The 18,425-nt window shown below is 41.9% G+C and overlaps 2 protein-coding genes across 2 annotated transcripts in view; one reads left to right on the forward strand and one right to left on the reverse strand.

The window, feature by feature from the left end:
* Nucleotides 1-5,115: 5,115 nt before the first annotated feature.
* Nucleotides 5,116-9,390, reverse strand: LOC139335057 (insulin-like growth factor-binding protein 6). Its single transcript, XM_070968455.1, has 4 exons — nucleotides 8,853-9,390; nucleotides 7,916-7,950; nucleotides 7,036-7,155; nucleotides 5,116-6,670 (listed from the first exon to the last, which is right to left on the reverse strand). The coding sequence occupies exons 1-4, from the start codon at nucleotides 9,187-9,189 to the stop codon at nucleotides 6,557-6,559; spliced, it is 606 nt and encodes a 201-aa protein (XP_070824556.1). The 5' UTR covers nucleotides 9,190-9,390; the 3' UTR covers nucleotides 5,116-6,556.
* Nucleotides 9,391-11,750: 2,360 nt separating this feature from the next.
* LOC139335670 (SPRY domain-containing protein 3-like) overlaps nucleotides 11,751-18,425 on the forward strand; it is a 53,527-nt gene continuing 46,852 nt past the window's right edge. The window contains exons 1-3 of the mRNA XM_070969390.1: nucleotides 11,751-11,859; nucleotides 13,363-13,490; nucleotides 15,643-15,718. Coding sequence (XP_070825491.1) covers nucleotides 13,363-13,490; nucleotides 15,643-15,718 — 204 coding nt within the window. The 5' untranslated portion in view covers nucleotides 11,751-11,859. The remainder of the gene's footprint in view (nucleotides 11,860-13,362; nucleotides 13,491-15,642; nucleotides 15,719-18,425) is intronic.

Below are 18,425 nucleotides of genomic sequence, written 5' to 3' on the forward strand. Positions count from 1 at the left end.
GATTGACAGGTGGCAGGGACCAAATAAAATCGACAATTACGCATCAGGTGACCCTCAGATGGGCGGGCACATTGTGTTGTAATGGTGCGTTCCCGTTACGGTCTACAATCGGAATTATCAACTCTCTATGTAACTTAGCGCTCCGCGATTCGCTCACACACCGTGACGCATTCACGTCGCATAGATTTACGCTCCTTATGAAAACATTTGCGGATAAATCAAACGTTATTCTTTACGTATTATCCAGCAGCGAGTTGCATCTTTAGCCTCAATGTTGTCATCTAACACATGTCTGCTTTCCTCACAGATCTCAAAATTTCACGAAGTCAAACAACATTTACATTCAAAAAATCTGCAAACTGGGATCTGGTGGAAAGTAACTAAGTAGATTTACTCAAGTGCAGCTTTGATACTTAAACTCCACAACATTTCATAGGAAAATATTGTCTGACAGCTGTGGTTACTAATTAGTTTTCAGATAAAGATTAATCAAACTTTTTGGCTGACACCTTATAAAAAGCAGCGTCTTGTTTGGGCTCCTTATCATGTTTCCACCGAAGGAGAGATTTATCCTTTAAACATTTTAGATTTAAATAACTATTTTAGGCCTCTCAGATTCATCTGATGACTCTTTGGATGGACCTGAGCCCCCAGGTTTTATTTTCCCTAACCCTAACCCTGGGAAAGACTCTGGTACTGCTGGCTGCAGAAATCTCTTAGTTGGTCACTGTGAACAGACTTTATCCAAGTAAACCTCACCTGCCGTGCACTTAGATGACAGAAAGTCATTGGACCGTTCAGTTAACTGTCATAGATATGTGGTTATGATGACATTAACAAGGTAGTTTGTGTTCAGTTACTCATTGTTTTACTGTACCGTGTTTCTAATTTTAGCTGCGGTGACAGGGAGTTTTCACAACCTGGCAACTCAAAAGATGTTCTGTCAGCGGTAGTAGTAAATTATTTATTATCCATTTGTAGAGTCATTAGTGCAGCTTAGACATCCATTATAAAAGGTGTGGCACTGGCAATGGATGGAGTTGAGTAATAACGGCAGATAAAGACGATTAAAGTTTGGGAAATCCCAAGTTATCTTAAGCCTACAATTTATCCAGCCAAGATGATTTCAATTGTGTTTTCGTGCCCTACTTTAGTTAGAACATCCCAGATGTATGCAGATGTATGAAACAAGTGCTTTCATCATGTATGCCCAACACATTTTTAACCTCTAGGGGGCAGTAAGATCCCAAAGCAGAGTCACAACATCATGCTTTGAGGTACATATGAAGACATCTTAGACACAAGGCTGCCCACAGTTTCATATGAAGCACAGTTAAGTTTTGTCATTCGTGCTGCTGCAGCAGTGAGGTATTGCACTTTCATAAAGCTTCTGGACTTTGAGTTTTTAACATCCAGACTTTTGCTTCCTTGTATGGGAGAAGCTCCAAAAACACGTTTAACGTTGTGCAGCTGAATGTTGTCTTCCATGAGACCCGTCCTGACCTGTAAACACCTGATCTGAAGATCTTTCAAACTCCAAACCTTCAGTTTATATCAGACTTTGAGCAATAATTTTTATCATCTCCAGGCATAAAGTGAGATAACCCTGATGACACTGCTGTGTCACCATCAGGGTTATTCTCTCCTCAGAGCCAAAGGAGACACTATACTCTGTTTTTACAGGCCAAGTACGACTAACCTGATGTTCTTTATGTGTAAAGTGAATGGAGCGCCCTTTCACATTACCAGGAGTCTTTTGATTTTCTCATTAATTTAAGAAATATTGCTCATTGCTGCTTCAGAGATATTCAGCAGCCTATTAGCATACTGTTAGCAGCTCTACTTACTTTCCTCTGCTTTACATTTCACATTAATACCATGAATTAATTCACTCACTGTACGAAATGTCGCGATAAAAAACATGCTGCTTAGTTTGACAAATAATTAATTCATGTTATGTACCATTTTGAGATGGTGAGATTCATTTGACGCTGGGCTGAAAAACAGCGTTTCACCGTACCTGCCTGGTTAAAAGTTTCAAGTCTGTTTTTGGCCACAGGTTTGGTCTGTTGCACCTGTAAACACATCCAGCAGTGACGTCACAGAGTCCTGGAGTACACCTTTACATCACTGCAGCAAGGTGAGACATTAAACCACCAGAGGTCAGCAAAAACACGCTAAAAGGTGGAATGCACCGTTTATTCAAACTGAAGGCAGGTTGTCGTTCTGTTGTTTTGCAGGTTCAGTTTTTCCAATGTGCTGTGAACGCAGCACTGTTTCTCATATGTACAGACATATGTTCGGCTCGTTTGACATGAAAGCCCACTCCATTGCTTTTTTAATGTTAAACATCAACGTGGCTGTTGGCTGCAGACTACATTTGTCTTTTGGTTAAATCCGAAACATTTGCATCATATTGATGTTCATGGATGTGTAAAGAATTAAAAAAAATAATGTGAAAATCTCATGTGAAGACAAAATGAGTACACGATCCTTAGTTCGGACTCTCTGGGGGACTTTACTTGGTGTTTTAGAACAAAGTAAAAAAATGTATGGTTGAAATATTTGGAAATAACTGACAGTTTCTGCCAGTTATCGGCTTTAACATCTGGAAATACTGTAAACTTTGCCACAGAGAATTGAGCAACTCCAATCTATCTGCATCCAAGACTCTTAAAAATGTTTAATTTTGAAACAGGAATTTGCTGCTTTTACCCACAAAATAACTGTGCTGTTTTTTATCTAGTAACGCTACATACATTGTGCTTGACAGACAATATCACTGGCTTCATCTCATGCTCAATGCACAGAGAAGAATCTCCAAGAATAGCAAATGCAACCACCCTACATAGAGAAGTAGGACGTGTGGTGGTGTGATTCTACAAAGGATCATGCTTCTTCCTTCATTTTCTGCGAGGCCTTCATTTCATATTATGCATGAACAAATGGGATATTCTATGCGGTTACCTTGGAAACAGGCATGTATTCTGTCCCAGTGTTGCGAAGCAGGAGAAAATGATCCTTTATGTGCGTAGTAATGGCAGAAAAGCAGCATGACTCTAATGTGCTGTAATGTGTCATTTCTGTTTCACTGCTGGTGATGGGTTACTGTGACTGCAGAGGGGATTCTCACAGACAAATGGATAAGAGCATAAAACCTCAAACGGAGGCTTTTTGAATCAGTGATACAGAGTAACCTGTTCATGTGCGGGTGATGATTCAGAGAAACCCTCAGCACAGCAGCCAAGGCTGCAGGAGTGACTGTGCAGAAGTGTCTGTATTTGTTAATGGCTTTAACACACACCTCTGTGAAATGAAGAAAAATCATCAATGCTCATCCTCCAAAATCCTCCCATACCTGATTTATTATCACACCTCATCATCTTCCTCACTATTGTCACCATCCTGGCAAAACGACTGAGCAGACTTCATCTCATAAATATTCATGATTTGCTCTACATGCCTCTCTTTCTGTTGAGCTTCATCTTCAGCAGCTTGTGAGGAAGCTAAAGATGGAATTGGGTTTTATTTTCGGGGCGAGGGAATTCAGATCCTTTGCCACTTTGCCTTTTGTTGCTGATTGTGGATCAAAGTCCAAACGAGCTGCTCAGGCCTCCTCACGCTCCCTACCTCCTGCAGGGATCCACTCGGGGCAGATTTTAGATGTATTACATGTAAAATTGCGAAATATGAGGAATTCAAACAATTGCTGCAGAAGCAGAACATTCTCTCCTTCGGGTACTTAATAATCTTCATGTGTTTGTCTGGTTAAGTTATCGTTCTACACTGATCTTCTACGTTGGTCAGTCCACCACATTAGTTCAGACTGAAATATCTCAGCAAGAAAGAGATGGATCACTTTGATAAATCCCCTGATTGTTCCTCCAGCGCCACCATGAGGTTAACACTTTGGTTTTTTGGTGAAATGTCTTTTTGATGGATATGCATCATGAAATTTGGGACAAACGTTCATGATGCCAAGAGGCGATCCCTTTTTGAGCTGATGTCACCAGAGTCAACGTTTTTACTTATCCAGTAAAACATCTTGACATTTCTTCAACTTATTGGCACCAAATTTCAAACAAGTGTTCATGGTTCCAGTACAATGAATCCTGATGATTGGTGATCCCTTGACATTTCCTATGGCGCCATTGTGAGGTTTACATTTGTGGTTTTGAGTCTGAAATTTAGCGCAGATATTCATGTCACTGTGGTGATCCTTCATCCTCTTCTTTTAGCAGCATCATTGGGTCAGTGCTAAAGCTATGCAGTATTTTGGCGTACAATCAAATACCTGCAAAACTAACAACAACCCCATCAACCTCAATTGTACTTTGTGTTTTAGTGCCAACTAGCCAAAGTTAGCATGCTAACACACTAAACTAAGATCATGAACAGGAACATTATACCTGCCAAACACTGTCATGTTAGCATTATCATTATGAACATGTTGCCATGCTAGCATTAGCTCATCCATGATACAACCTCACAGAGCCTCTGACATGGCTGCAGACTCGGGTTTTTATGGTCAACTTCTGCATTATTTTTATATGCAATTTAGAATGAAATCTTTTCATGATTTTCTCAACACATTTCTGTGTAATTCTGATTTGTGCATTGGTGAAATATGTATTTAGGGTTTACCTTACATAAGTAAAAGTAGCAATACAACAATGTGAAATATTCCTTTACAAATGCATTCAAATCTTACTTTAGTAAAAGTACAAATATTATTGCCGAATGTACTTTAAGTCAGTTAGTTGTAACTACTTTATAAACTATATGTCATGTCTTATAATGGCATCTGTAACTGTTGCTGTCAAATAAATGTACTCATAATTCCTTCTGAGATGCAGAACAGTGGAAGTGTAGTCACACAAAACCAAAATATTCAAGCAAAGTAAGCAAAGTGCTTAAGCGAATGAACTTAGTTACTTTCAACCACTGGATTTATGGCATTTTTGGGATAATGGGACTGTATTCATGTGTGCTTTTTAATTTTAATGAGGTTTTCCTGTTAAACAAAGCTAATTTAAAAAATTCCTTATCATCGTCATAATCGCTCTTCTCATCTTCATCTCCTGCATTTTGCAAAAAGAACACACTGAACAGCCGTTGTTATATTAATATATGTTTAATTCTTCTCCATTTTTATTATCATTATGTTTTATTTTCATATTTGCAAATCTTACAGGTCCTTTGTGCATGGACCTATCATCACGGCACACACATTGGCACAACAAGATTGTTCAGAAATAGATAAATTCTAATCACACTTTAATAGCACACAATTTCATGACTTTTGCAAGGACTTGGGAAAGACATACTATAACAATAACAAATTTGATCATTTTTTTCCTCTGTTGAAATCAGAATTTGTTGTATGATGTGCCAAAATAAAACATAATAGTAACATGGACATTCTCAATTCTCAAATAAACAAAGCATAAATAAAAAAGGAAATTAAAAACATGAGATATAACCATAAAATGTGCAGCAGTTGAATAGAGCTCTGATGAATGTGATGAGTTTTGCCATAAAGGTGCCTTTAAAGCACAACACTTCCCCTAACATGAAATAAAATAATCTCTGTCTTTAAATAAGAAACTGCTGACAATATAAAAATACATGGCATTGTACTGTAGTTCATTAAATAAACCAACAATTCATATATAAAATATTATATTGACGTGTATAAAAATATGCCTTACAACTTTTTGAAAAGGGTAACAGCCGTAAGCTTTTTGTCTGCCACTTCAGAACACACAGTCGACCACAAAAATCCAACATATGTACAAACAATCAACTAATAAGCAGTCAGAACGCCATTTTGACAAATAAAATGAACAGAAGCATCCAGGATCATATTCGTATGACTATTTTTTTCTGACTCGACATATATAAGATACTGTAAGATTCAAGCAGTACTTGATGGAAATACAGACTCAAAAATAAATTAATAGAAAAGAAATATTCTGTCAATTAGGTATGTTGATATCAGTGTATCTTTGGAGAGAGGGAGAGAGGACGGTGAGGGAGACACATTTTTCAAACGTTTGTGTCGCATCACCTGCGTAACAGTATTTCAGCCCACTGAGATCAGAACAAACACAGGCAGTGTCAGCTATCCTAAAGTAAAGAGGAAAATCAAAATCTACCAGAAAGCCAGGACAAGAGCCAGGGAATATAGAGATCATTCGGAGTAATACCGCTTGGATCGCTGAGGCAGTTCACGGAGCATTAATGTGAGCATGCAGCATGTCACCAGACGACGCAGAGGACGTTGCTGCAACTGTTGAACATTCAGGCAGATGTTATTGTTGCTGCTGCTGGACTGTGAGAGTGTGTGTGTCTTGCTTCTAGAGAGGACATGAGCGTTAACTGGTGTGTGTTTTCCGTAGGAAGTGGTTTATCCCTGCTACCTCCTGTCCAGGCAGTGTCTAGCACATGCTAAAGCCACCCCCTCTCCCTGTGTTCCTGCTCCTCCACCACCACCTCCTCCTCCTCCTTCTCCTCCTCTTCCTCCAGGCTCAGAGCAATAGGACAGACTCATCCCTCACTCCCCATCGCATGGTAAAGTACCGTCTTCGCTGGCACGTGAGGGCACGGGCGTGCCGAGCTCATCCACGCACCAGCAGTGGCCACGCTGCATGCCCTTGGAGGAGCGGCACTGTGTGAGATTAAAACACAGAGAGGGAGATTTTGAAAGGGAAGGAGGGCGGAGATTGAGTGGGAGAGTGGGAAAGGTGGCGAGGGAGGAAGAGAGAGAAAATGATATGTCATCATAGCGCAGTACTGATTCTCCGAGCTCACAGCTGGGCGGCTCAGGGAGAGAAGTGTCAGTTATTCTCAGCCCCTGTGGTCACAGACAAATCTCTGGATGCACCGAACAGAAAGCTGCAGTGGAGTGCAGCTCTCACACTCAGAGAGTGTCGGTGCGGCAAAGACACATTTCCCATCACATCACAAGAGCTAACAGCCGGCAAAGTTCCAGCAATATGTTCCACCATGCTTCAGGTGACCGTAACACTCTACCTGCTTTTTCCTGTAGAAGCCACGGGTGTCACAGTTGGGTATATAGATGTCACGGTCAGACTGGAAGATTGTCAGCTCCAGACCCCTCAGGACACTATTGAGCAGCTTGCGGCAGGGTGCCTGAAAACAGCAACGCAGAGTGTGACTTCAAACATCACCAGAGGCAAATACAGAGAACCCATAAAGAGTGGCAGTGGCAAGCTGCTATCTCCCCTCAGGTGACTGTGTTGGCAGAAATCTTCTTTGATCACAACACATGTGGATGTGAATCACAAAGGATTAGCTACAGTGATGCAGCATTAGAGCCAGAAGCAGAGAATATGTATATTCATATATATTAGATGTCACACATTGTATAACATTATATAACCATATTGTTACACAATGCTTTGGCTTTTCAGGTCACTGAATGGTTTGAAGTGACTGTGCGTTTTTGGTGTCACTTTGTGGAATGAAACATCTCGATCAATTGTGCTGTTGCCATGATAGCGCACATATCAGCTGAAATGATGCAGATCACCCGGCTCGCAAAAGTGAAAAATCTGTGGCGGCAGCGGCCGAGTTGAAACTTTCCTGATTCACATCATGCTCAATTAGTTCTGCCGCATAGCAGCACACACATCATGCACCATAATGCATGGCTTCAGGGCAGAGTGTGTGTACATGCCGCTGCAACACCCCAAACAGCAGAGGATCTATGGTAATAACTCTATAATACAGTGCAGCTCCATATACAACGCTCTCCATCACATACGATGTGTATTTATACAGTCTTGTTACAGTACATAAAACGCTTTATGCATCTCAGTATTCTGATCATTTAGGTGATGATCCATTAGCTTCACACAACAGAGACTGTAGAATAAGAGCATGAACTTACTCTTTCAATGTCACCACTGTGTGAGGGATGGGGACCTGAGAGGAAATGACACACCGGCATGAGAATGTGACATTAAACCATCATTGCCATTAACATCAAACCACATCCAATGTCACGTTTTACAATATATGCTGCAAATATAATATTCACACTTTGGTATCTATCTTTGCACCTTTTTGCAAAGGACATTAGCAGTCACTCAGATGAAATCTATCTGGGGTGGTGTTTCAACGAGACCTAATTTCCACCAGTATATTTCCTTTCCACACAGTTAAATCGCAGTATCTCAGTTTGAACAGTAGATGGAGATCACTGCAATAAAAAGCTGCTTGATCAGGATGTAGGTGACACTGTGACAGTTTCACATTCATTCGAAATTCTCTTCAGAGAACCTGACTTGTAGGACAGATCATTGTCATGCACCCTGTCACTGAAATGGATTAAATATATTACACTGTGCAAATCATACAAATGCAGGAAAACGCATCTTCACTTATACACTGTTGCAACACCCCAAGACTAAATACAAGGTCCCTGTTTTTAGTGATTTGCCACAATTCCTGATGAACAAATCACAGTCGTTTTACAACAGGACAGTAATGACAAATGGCATTTTTATCACAGTGACTCCAGAGGCACTGCTGAGCAGTGTTAATGCTAGAGGTTTGCAAATTCATCTGTGGTGCACAAAATGCATCCAGGCTTAAATGTCACACACTAATTGGCCTTTCTTTTTGTTGGCGAGTGACACAGCATCACAAGCAATCCACAGCAGCACAGGAAACACACTGTAAATACAGTTATGTGTGGTGCACACGTCTAGCCTACCTGCAGTGTCCATGCATGCATCTGTTTGCATCTGTAGGTGCATGCATGTACGTGTGCATACGAGATTTCATGCACGTGTGTGTGTGTGTGTGTATATACAGTATCTTACCTGTGGGGTGGGGCCTCTCAGTGGGACTAGTCCTGCTGTGCTTGGCGCAAATGCCCCTTCCCTGCAACAGAGCCTGGAGGGGGCTGTGCTCCCTTGGTGGGGGAACACAGCGGAGCCCCTTGGCACAGCTCAGGGTGTACACGCCACAGGGCTCTCCCTGGGCCAACACTGACGTGCTGCCAGCAACATTATGGTCCCTGGGGGGCCGACCTGCCCCCAGTGGATCCCTGCAGGAGGGACAGACCTTGAAGGGGCCCAAGCGATTTGCCCCGGTCCATGATCCGCAGTGAGCAATCAGCAACAAAACAACGGTTGTTAAGTTAGAAAGGATAGGCATTTTCTGTCCAGGTCTCAGGTTCTCCACTCTGTCACTCTCTGTCAGTTAAATGTGGCTGATGCTATTTCTGGATGTATATTTCTCCCTCTCTCTCCCTTTCTCTCCCCTTTCCTCAGTCTTCTTCCCGTTTCTATACAGTAGCTTTCCTTGGTGCTTTGCCGGTTGAGTCCCCTGCAGTGCCAGAGGAGACAAATGGAGATCGAGAGAGACACAGCAAAGCACCAGCTTTTAAAGATCTGAAAGGCGGTGATAGAGAGTGAGTGAGTGAGAGAGAGAGAGAGTGAGAGAGAGAGAGAGAGAGAGAAAGAGAGAGAGAGAGAGCACAGTTATGACACCTTCAGGGGCTGGGACTCAGAGAGAGAGAGAGAGAGAGAGAGAGAGAGAGGGAGAGAGACAGAGAGAGAGAGAGAGGGGGAGGTGGCAGGGAGGGAGAGAGCAAGTGGGGGGTGGATTATGTTCCTTTCAGAAATTATCAAAATCTCCCCACCCTTTCCTGTTATATACGTACATCTAGCCCTTCTTCTTACGTTACAAATGCAGGAGTTGTCATGTTGAGCTTTTTGCACTTTCTTTCCAATGTCAGGGACCTTTCTGGAATAATATTTGCCATGGTAACAAATACACATGTATATGTGCCTCCATCAGCCTCGCCACTGCAATGCCATTTACTACAGTAAATGCACAGCTGCGTGATTTCTCCTCCTCGCATTCTGTACGAGGTTATGACAGAATACTTCCTGTACAAACATGTAATGCTACTCCGTCTTTTTGTCAAATTACAGATGCACGCAGCACGTCAAAGTTTAGAGAACGTTGAGTTAATGAGTCGTATGCAAAATAAATCAAACAGTGAAGAAACTGATCTCCTGAATGTGCTTCAGACATGTTGTTTATGAACAAACAGGAGTGCAACATACTGATGTGAGATTACTTTTATGTAGCACACACCAGCTGAAACTGTGCCTCAGCATAATCAAACCACTGCTGAGTCAGGTATGTATTGCATTGCCTCTACAAGAGGGCTAATCCAGTCTTTAATACGAGTTCTAGATTACATTTCAGCAGATATTAACTGAGTACAGGGACCACATCACATGTTGAAGTGTGTGGGCCAGCTGTTTGAAATGGAAGAGTAATCATCTGGATAATTAGGAGGAGGGGGAGGACTCATTTTTGCAGGAATGCACATTGACCGGCCCGAGCCAAACAGCTAATAATGCAATCCATCGCTCCACTCAGCCAGTTAGGATTTTCCATCTTCAAAAGATCACCGCTGAGTCCTTCACCCTTCTACTCAACACACAACACGAGATCCTGCCATGATAAAACTGTCACATCTGCACAGTTCTTTAAGGTATTCTGATGAATAAGTACAGGTTATTTGAAATTATGTTGTTATACTATGTTATACAAGGCATATTTCTTTCACTCTTGCAAGACAGATTCAAAAATGAACTTTTAACTGCAGTCAAAATCCATAACATCGAAAGCAAAGACCTGCATATGAAGATCATTCCTAGAAGTTGGCGGTAGGTAGAGTGTTGAGGAATTCCTCTCTTATCTAGAGTCCCACTGTCTCCTGTGTTATCTGACATTGCCTCTGAGGACAGATGCAACAAGAGTACAATACCAACATTTTTCACAGAGCATAAACTGAATTTGGGTGTTTACGTTAACACTGCTGACTTGTAATGGAGTCACATTACCTTTAAAATTAGCAGAACACAGGACACAAAAAGTGCTGTGTGCATTTTTGCTTCACACAGGGTCATTTGCTCCCGCGGTAGCACAGACATGACAGAGCACACCAACATCCCCACTGACCTATACTTGCTGGAATTCAGTGCTACACGAGGCCAAAATCTGCTTTGCCATCAGCAGCCTGTTGTTCTGATTAACCCTGGCATGGAGGGCAGAAATCACCTGCCGTCTTATGTTCCCATCAGCTCCAGAGCTACAGCACTGGTCTGTTTCCACATATCAGGAAAATGTTCCAAGACACACGCCAGACCAACGGGGGCTCTCTTTTCCACAGTGCCCTGGGTTATTCATTTTTCCTCCTCCAGCCACACTGTTTCTTCATCCTCTCTCTCTCAGCTCAGGTCGACCCCAGCTGGCTCAGAGAGTCTCTCTGCTGCCACTTCTGCTTTCAACACAGCAACCACAATCTACATAAGCCCTGTGGTGGGACACTGCTCTGCCCTGTTGAGTAGCATCCCCCCCTGACTTTGTGTTAAGCTGAACCCCTACCTCCTTCAAGTTTGTGATGGTAATATTTCAGTTTAGGATCATGAAAAACACTATGAACAGAATGGGGAAAATGTTGCGCTATGATACTCACCTGACCTACCAGAAACAAGCTGATCCATAAATTGGGCTGTGGGTTTTCTTCTAAAGGATTAATCATTGTTAGAGCCAGCTAATATTTTCATCCTTTTACATGTTGGTAAGTCAAAATAAGGCACACGCAAACCCACACACACTTTGAGTGATTGGATTGGCTGAATGCTTCTCACCATTTCTCAAAGCTCGATGCGATTGGCTATTTCAGCAACGAGCGTGTGACGTCACTTGGAAGCGCCGAACTCTAGTTTCCAAAGTTTTCTGTGGTGCTATGGATAGCTGATGGACAAAAGTGGGTTTCTGTCTTATTAGCCGCGTAGATAACAGGTAAGCGATTGACTAATCGACGATGACGCCTATAATAAGCCATTGTTGTGTCCTCCTCTGTCAGAAATCCACCTGCTAAGCACCGAACCGCATCCTCAAGCAAAGAAGCTATCACATTAGCATCTAGCTAACGATGCTAACCCAGCTTTGCAACTAAATAGACTGCTCGTCACCAACTGACGATTGGATATTTAATATTTAGAAACGTTATTTAACTACTTCTAAGCTACATCTAGTTTTCAGTGATCTTGGCAGCAGTGAACGCTCTGAACATTCGCGCTAGCTTAACTTGAAGTAGCTTTACCGTTAGCACGGTGAGTTGCTAGCTTACAAACCATGACAGCGTTAGATGTAAACATTGGCACGCCCACTTCGCCTCGTTGCGGCGTTTTCGCATTTTCTGCTTAAATGACTGATTTATTCCTTGCAACCATTAGAAAAACTACCTGAATGGGGTTTTAAGAGAAGAACATGGACACGGTGTGTAAGTTTGACGTGTTTGCTATGTCCACACGATATCATCCAACGTCACTGAACGACAGCAACTGAATGCGGACAGACCAATCAATGCACAGAATACGAATTGATTATGGCATCTTGAACTGTGTGTGAGTGTGTGTGTGTGTGTGTGTGTGTGTGTGTGTGTGTGTGTGTGTGTGTGTGTGTGTGTGTGTGTTAGCTAGAGTGTGTTCTTTGGCTGGCCACATGTTTCCTCTTGTAAATACAGGTTTCTTAGGCAGATGAGAGAAACTAAATAATTTCCTCGTCATTGCAAGTAAATACAGCACAGAATAAGGTCATATGGGGGTTATAAACATGCAGAGCTGATTTGCTTTACCTAAAGAGCCATTCAGAAAATTCTGTAAAAACATATGATAGTAAGCAATAATGTTCCCAAGAACATATAGGCATAAATGACCTGTTATATTTAAAGGGATCCTCACATTATATCTGTTTCAGACCGACCAGTTCAGGAGCTGAGTGTCGTACCTCCAACTACTGTCTCATCAGATGACTTTCAAGTTTGTTCTGTTACTGCAGTAACTAAAAGCTCAATTCAGCATCTTGGAATCAGCGCCTTCAAACTATGAAGTGACCAGGGGACATAAGTACAAGTGCAGTAGGTGTCCAAATGTCCATGACAGTGACAGTAAATCTTCTGTAATCTCATCTGCAGAGGAAAAAACAGAATTTCTTAATCTGTATTAATGTGACCGCAGTGAAAATACTGTGGTTCTGGCTGTTGATATTTTGAACCCGCCTCAGTGCCCTCATTGTTGCCACAGAAACTTAAAAGCAGCCATGGTATAAAAGAATCTGGAGAACATGCATGAGAGGAGCTGGGTAGTTGGTACGTGGTAATTACCCTGTGATTCAGCTTCCTCCTCGCTTTTTTTTTTCTCTCCCTTTCAGGCACCAAACAGCCAGGTCAGCAAACATTGTACAGCCTGCTGAACTGAAGTGCCAATTTTTTTTCCCCACTGTCTCATTTTCTTCATACAGATGGATGACATCAATGTACTGCACCACAGATGCCTCCTGAATCTGAGGCGTCGAATCAGAGATATTGGGGATGGGCGCCCAGCACAGGAACGATATATGAGGTTGCAGAAGGATGGAGACACACTCAGGTCAGCCTCAGATGTTCATCTTGCCTGAGTTGGGAGTTAAGTGGAGTGATTGTGTGACTTTGTTGGATTGGGTGAAACAGAGCAGTTGATCTTAGAAGTGTGCCTCTGTGTTATATTGTTGGTTTCTCTGCCCTCTCATTGGGGGCCTCTTTATCATGACTTGCAAAACTTCTGTGTGCCATTGTCGGTTTCTTAAACATTTTAAAATTATGTACAATTAGATATGCTTTGAAAGATCCTGAAGGTTTAACATGTTATCATTATCAATATGCTAATCCACCATATGCACACAGGAGTAAGGATGCACAGGCACCCTCTATTTCCCATATTAAAAATCTGTATTTGAACAGTATCTGCACTGATACGATTCGATGCATCAGATCAGTGCATTCCTATGATAGCAAGGAGGTCTTTGGCTTATGAGAAGAACAGACTTGTTTATACCCTTTTACTATATTCTGTCACCTCTGTTTCTGCCAAGCTTTTAATGTTTGTGTTTGTGGTAAATATGGGGTAAAATACCGTTGGCTGTGTTTCCCTGTAATTGTCAAGTGAATTTGATGCAAACTTTTGAAATGTTGCAAAAACAGAAAAATGGAAAATTAGATTTGTTTCCATCAGCTGCTTCTGAGTGAGTAAACAAGGCCATGCAATGCATCATTTTGTCAGAACTTGGCAGTATAGACTATGTTACGCATGGTTATAATAAACAATTCAACTCTGATTCCAAGAAGTTGGGACACTGTGTGAAACATTAGTTATTTGCTAATCACAAACAATGACAATACATTTCATGTTTTACTTCATCACCATCATTGATTTTTTTGTAAATACATGCCTATTGTGAAACAGGCTAATTGGTAACAGTTGATAATATCATGATTGGGTATCAAAGGGCCATCCTTAAAAGGCTCACCAGCAAGGATGGATATTACTGCATGGGCTCGGGAACGCCTCATAAACCTGCTGTCATTGTACACTGTTCGTTTCTCCGTTTATGTTTCACACCCGTCCCAACCTCTTTGGAATCAGTATTGTTGAGGAAATAGAGGTCACAAACCAGAAACACAAGCAGCTGTTTGCCAAGCCCCAAAAAACCTCAAAGAACAGGAAGAGACCTGTTGCTGCTACCACTATGTTTTTGTGCATTATGGGAATATCCGGGAAGCTGTCGACAGTGGAAGCAGCTCCTTTCTCTTCATCTCTCTGTGTGTAAACGGCTGATCAATCATTTAAGTTAAGCGTTGACTCTGAAGTGGTGTTTGCATCTTCCATTAAGTGCATTAGCTTTCTTAAAAAAAGTGAAAACCACCTATGTGATACTTCAAAATGTGCATAAAAATATGATGATGGAATCACTGCAGAGGTAGAAGATGGAAAGTAGACAACTTGACGTACACAAATAGTTTGTGTGTACATTTGTTTTGCCTTGATTAATAAACCCAAACGGTTCTACCTCTATCCTCAAAAGCACTGATCTAAAAAAAACCGTCATTGTCAGTAGAGGCTTGTTTCTAGGTCAGCATAACATAAGGTGCACAGACGCAGCTTTTTCCAAACATCTATGCTGTCCCTGCTGAGTTGTTGTAATTGCTTAAGTTTGAATAAAGTTTTTGTTTGACCATAAACCTCAGAGGCCCAACGCTACTGTGTAGATTAGTTCCATAGTCATAACTTGTGAATGTAATTCCTCACTTTGATTCAGCTGCTTAATACTGTGTAAAACACACTACGGTGCTGATACAGAGCTTCTTAAGCTCCAGTGGTTCTCAGGGAAATCTGTGTTTGTCCTTGCACATCTCCAGTTTCCCCTTCCTTAACAAAACTTCTCTTCTTACATAAAGCTGATGATCATCATTTCTTATAAAACAGTAATGCCAATAATCATATGCATGTCGTGTGATATATCGTCCTCTAATCATCTGGATGAAACAGCAGCTCTGCATCAGCTATCTGTCTCTGATTTAATTGTAATAAGAGGGCACATGTTTGCATCTCATCTCTGTTGCACATGTTGGTGCGTGTGATTATTCTGTTAGTGTCTCTCCATCAAAAGATCAGGTTTTTCTTGCAGATGCGTTTCTGATTGTGCATACAGCAGTCTGACCTAATGGAAATCACCTATTGTTAACCTGTAATTTCTCCTCTTTAGTTACCAAGGGAACTCTGAAGAGGTGGGTTGCTATGTGGCTGGCCATCCTTTATCAAAGGGAAATTGCTACTTTGAGGTAAGGCTCATTGATAGTGATGCTGTAAGTCAGCGCCTCACATTGTTATTGTAACTGAGTTCTGTTTGCTCTCCAAGGTTTTTTTTAAAATTTCAATGTGCATAATTAGCTCTCATGATCACCACCAGCGGCTGTGTTGCTGCCCCCCGCATTCTGTTCATCTACTTTTTTAGATATGTGGTAATTATTAGAAACCAAGTAGACCGTTGGTCCTTTGGACAATCCTTCATTTTGAAATGTTGGGGGATGGAAGATTATTCACAATATGATAGGCTTACCACATACCATCGTCCCTGTGTGTGCCCAAGATTGCTTTACCATCCAGCCAGCAATTTTATCCTCTGGAATCCCATTGCTGACAATTTTCTCAACTTCATATTAAATTCTGTGCCCCCCCACAGTCCCAGTTGAACAGTGCAAAACCACTACCTCAAAAATGTCCAAGCTGCATTGGAATGAGGGATAGGGTGTGGGTTAGGTGGTATCTTTGAGTACAAAGATTAGTCTAACACAGTGTTTTTCAGCAGACTGGCAGGCGGACTGACAGCAGGAGAAACTATTGGACATTTAGCAAATCCGAGGTGCCCCTGTGTATCACAACCTAATAGTTTTCATACGCACTGAAGAGCACGGGGGGGGGGGGGGGGGGATCTGGGTGATTTAGCACAGGAAAGTTGCAAGTGTGCAGTCATAAATTACATGCAGAGGGATGCAGTGTGTTATTTATGAGCCAGCTTGTTTGTTGATGGTGCACGTCAGAGTGGGCCTCGTGACGTGCAGCTCAGAGACAGCAGGTGAGGCAGGCGTACTTCCTCGTCTGGGTTTTTAGGCTTCAAGAGGAAACATCAGGCTATACATTATCCTGCGAGCCTACGTCATTCTGCTGAGCTGCAAATAGAGCCAGACAGGACCGTGCAGCGTCTGAGTCTGGTAGCTATAGTAAGCCCTCCTGTAAATGATTTACGTCTTCTACCTTTTTTTTTTTCTTTTTTAGAAGCACCATTTCGGACACATGTTGAAACATTTCAGATCTGCTTCAGCAGGATTTTACGCGGGCCGACGATGCGCCTGGACATTATTTATCATGGTTGTGAGGTGTCCTAGATTTGGGCCAGATGTGACATTTATTTTAAATGTGATGTCAAAGTCTCATCTGACCTCCAGATCTCTGTCTCCGCCATAGCAAGAAAAGTTTAAAGATAACAATGTTTATATTTAAATGAGAATAACATTTGGAGCCTAATAGATCTCCCTGACATTTAAAAGTGGATTTTAGTGTGGTCATTACCCTGAGTTTTATGCTACATTATTCTCCACTCTGTGACGCACATGCTGTCAGTTTCCCAGATATCTCGAAAATTTGGGAGTGTTTATTCTGACAAAGGTCAGGCCTCTGTCGAAGTATGCGTCACTGCTATCCTCGTGTTTTTCCTCGTTCTGCTTTCACAAGGAATCCATTTCACCTCTGTCACTGCTGCTGCACTTTTTCCATTTTTTTTGTCATCTGTCTTCTTCAAGGCCAGCTGAACATCTGCAGCATTCCTCTTGTTTTAATAGATTTATTCAAAAAATTCATATCAATATAACTTAACGGCTCATCAGTCAGCCGATCCCTGCTCTTGTCCGATCTCACGTCAGTCTCACGTGTTTGGAAGCTTTTCGTTCTGTCATACAGACAAATGATAATGAAACAGTTTAAGTGTGGAAATGATAACCTGTCAAGGCCAAGATTTGAGTTCTTCAGCAAAGCAGGGGTGGGTTATAGAGTAATATCCTTAAAGGGCCAGACTGGAAAGGACTTAGGCCTGGATTTTTTAGTCATAGAAGCCCAAGAAGTTGTGCTGATGGCTGTCCTGCAGGATCAGTGATTCGGGGGTCTGGGCTGAAGAGGGAGGTAGAGGCAGATAAGAGGGGAAGGGGAAAAAGACATGTGAGGAATGGTACAGTGGTAGAAAATTTAGGGGGTGAGAGATGACTTTGAAAAGTCCCTGACAAAGAAAGGGAACAAATGCAGCCTCACATCGGATGGGGTTACTCACTCTAGTTTGGCTGCATTACCTTTCACCTAATTCTGCTTGGTAGTGTGTGCCATTTTGCTCTGAATGGGCTCAGCTAGCAGGCTGGCGTTATGTCTGAGGGGAGGTGGCTGTGGAGGTTTTTTCCCTGCTGCTACCAGAGCTGTGAACTAGATCTATGCAGGTATAATGTCTTTTCTATCTATCTATCTATCTATCTATCTATCTATCTATCTATCTATCTATCTATCTATCTATCTATCTATCTATCTATCTATCTATCTATCTATCTATCTATCTATCTATCTATCTATCTAGACAGATATAGCTTTGAATGTCTGTGGTCATATTTTATGACATCACCCCAAACAGACAGAATACTGTACGTTAGCAGTAAGCTAGCAAGCAACATCAAGCACTGAGGGTGTGTGTGTTTCTGTGTGTGTCATCTGTTCAGACTAAACTCTGCACTCAGACTCTGATTCTTTTGGTCATTCAGTTCCTCTTCCCTCTCCCCCTCTCTCTTCCCTCTCTGTACGTTCATGAAGTGAAGTATGTTTCCCCTCCAGTAAGCAGTCAATGAAGCGAGACTAATTACAGGTGGGCACCTCTGTGACTCGGTGCTGCAGACAGGTTGAAGTCAAGATTAATCCACTTTTTAATCCCTAAAGTTTAAGAGATAAAATCAGAGC

Source organism: Chaetodon trifascialis, chromosome 8, assembly GCF_039877785.1.
Source record: "Chaetodon trifascialis isolate fChaTrf1 chromosome 8, fChaTrf1.hap1, whole genome shotgun sequence".
NCBI classification, from domain to species: Eukaryota; Metazoa; Chordata; class Actinopteri; order Chaetodontiformes; family Chaetodontidae; genus Chaetodon; species Chaetodon trifascialis.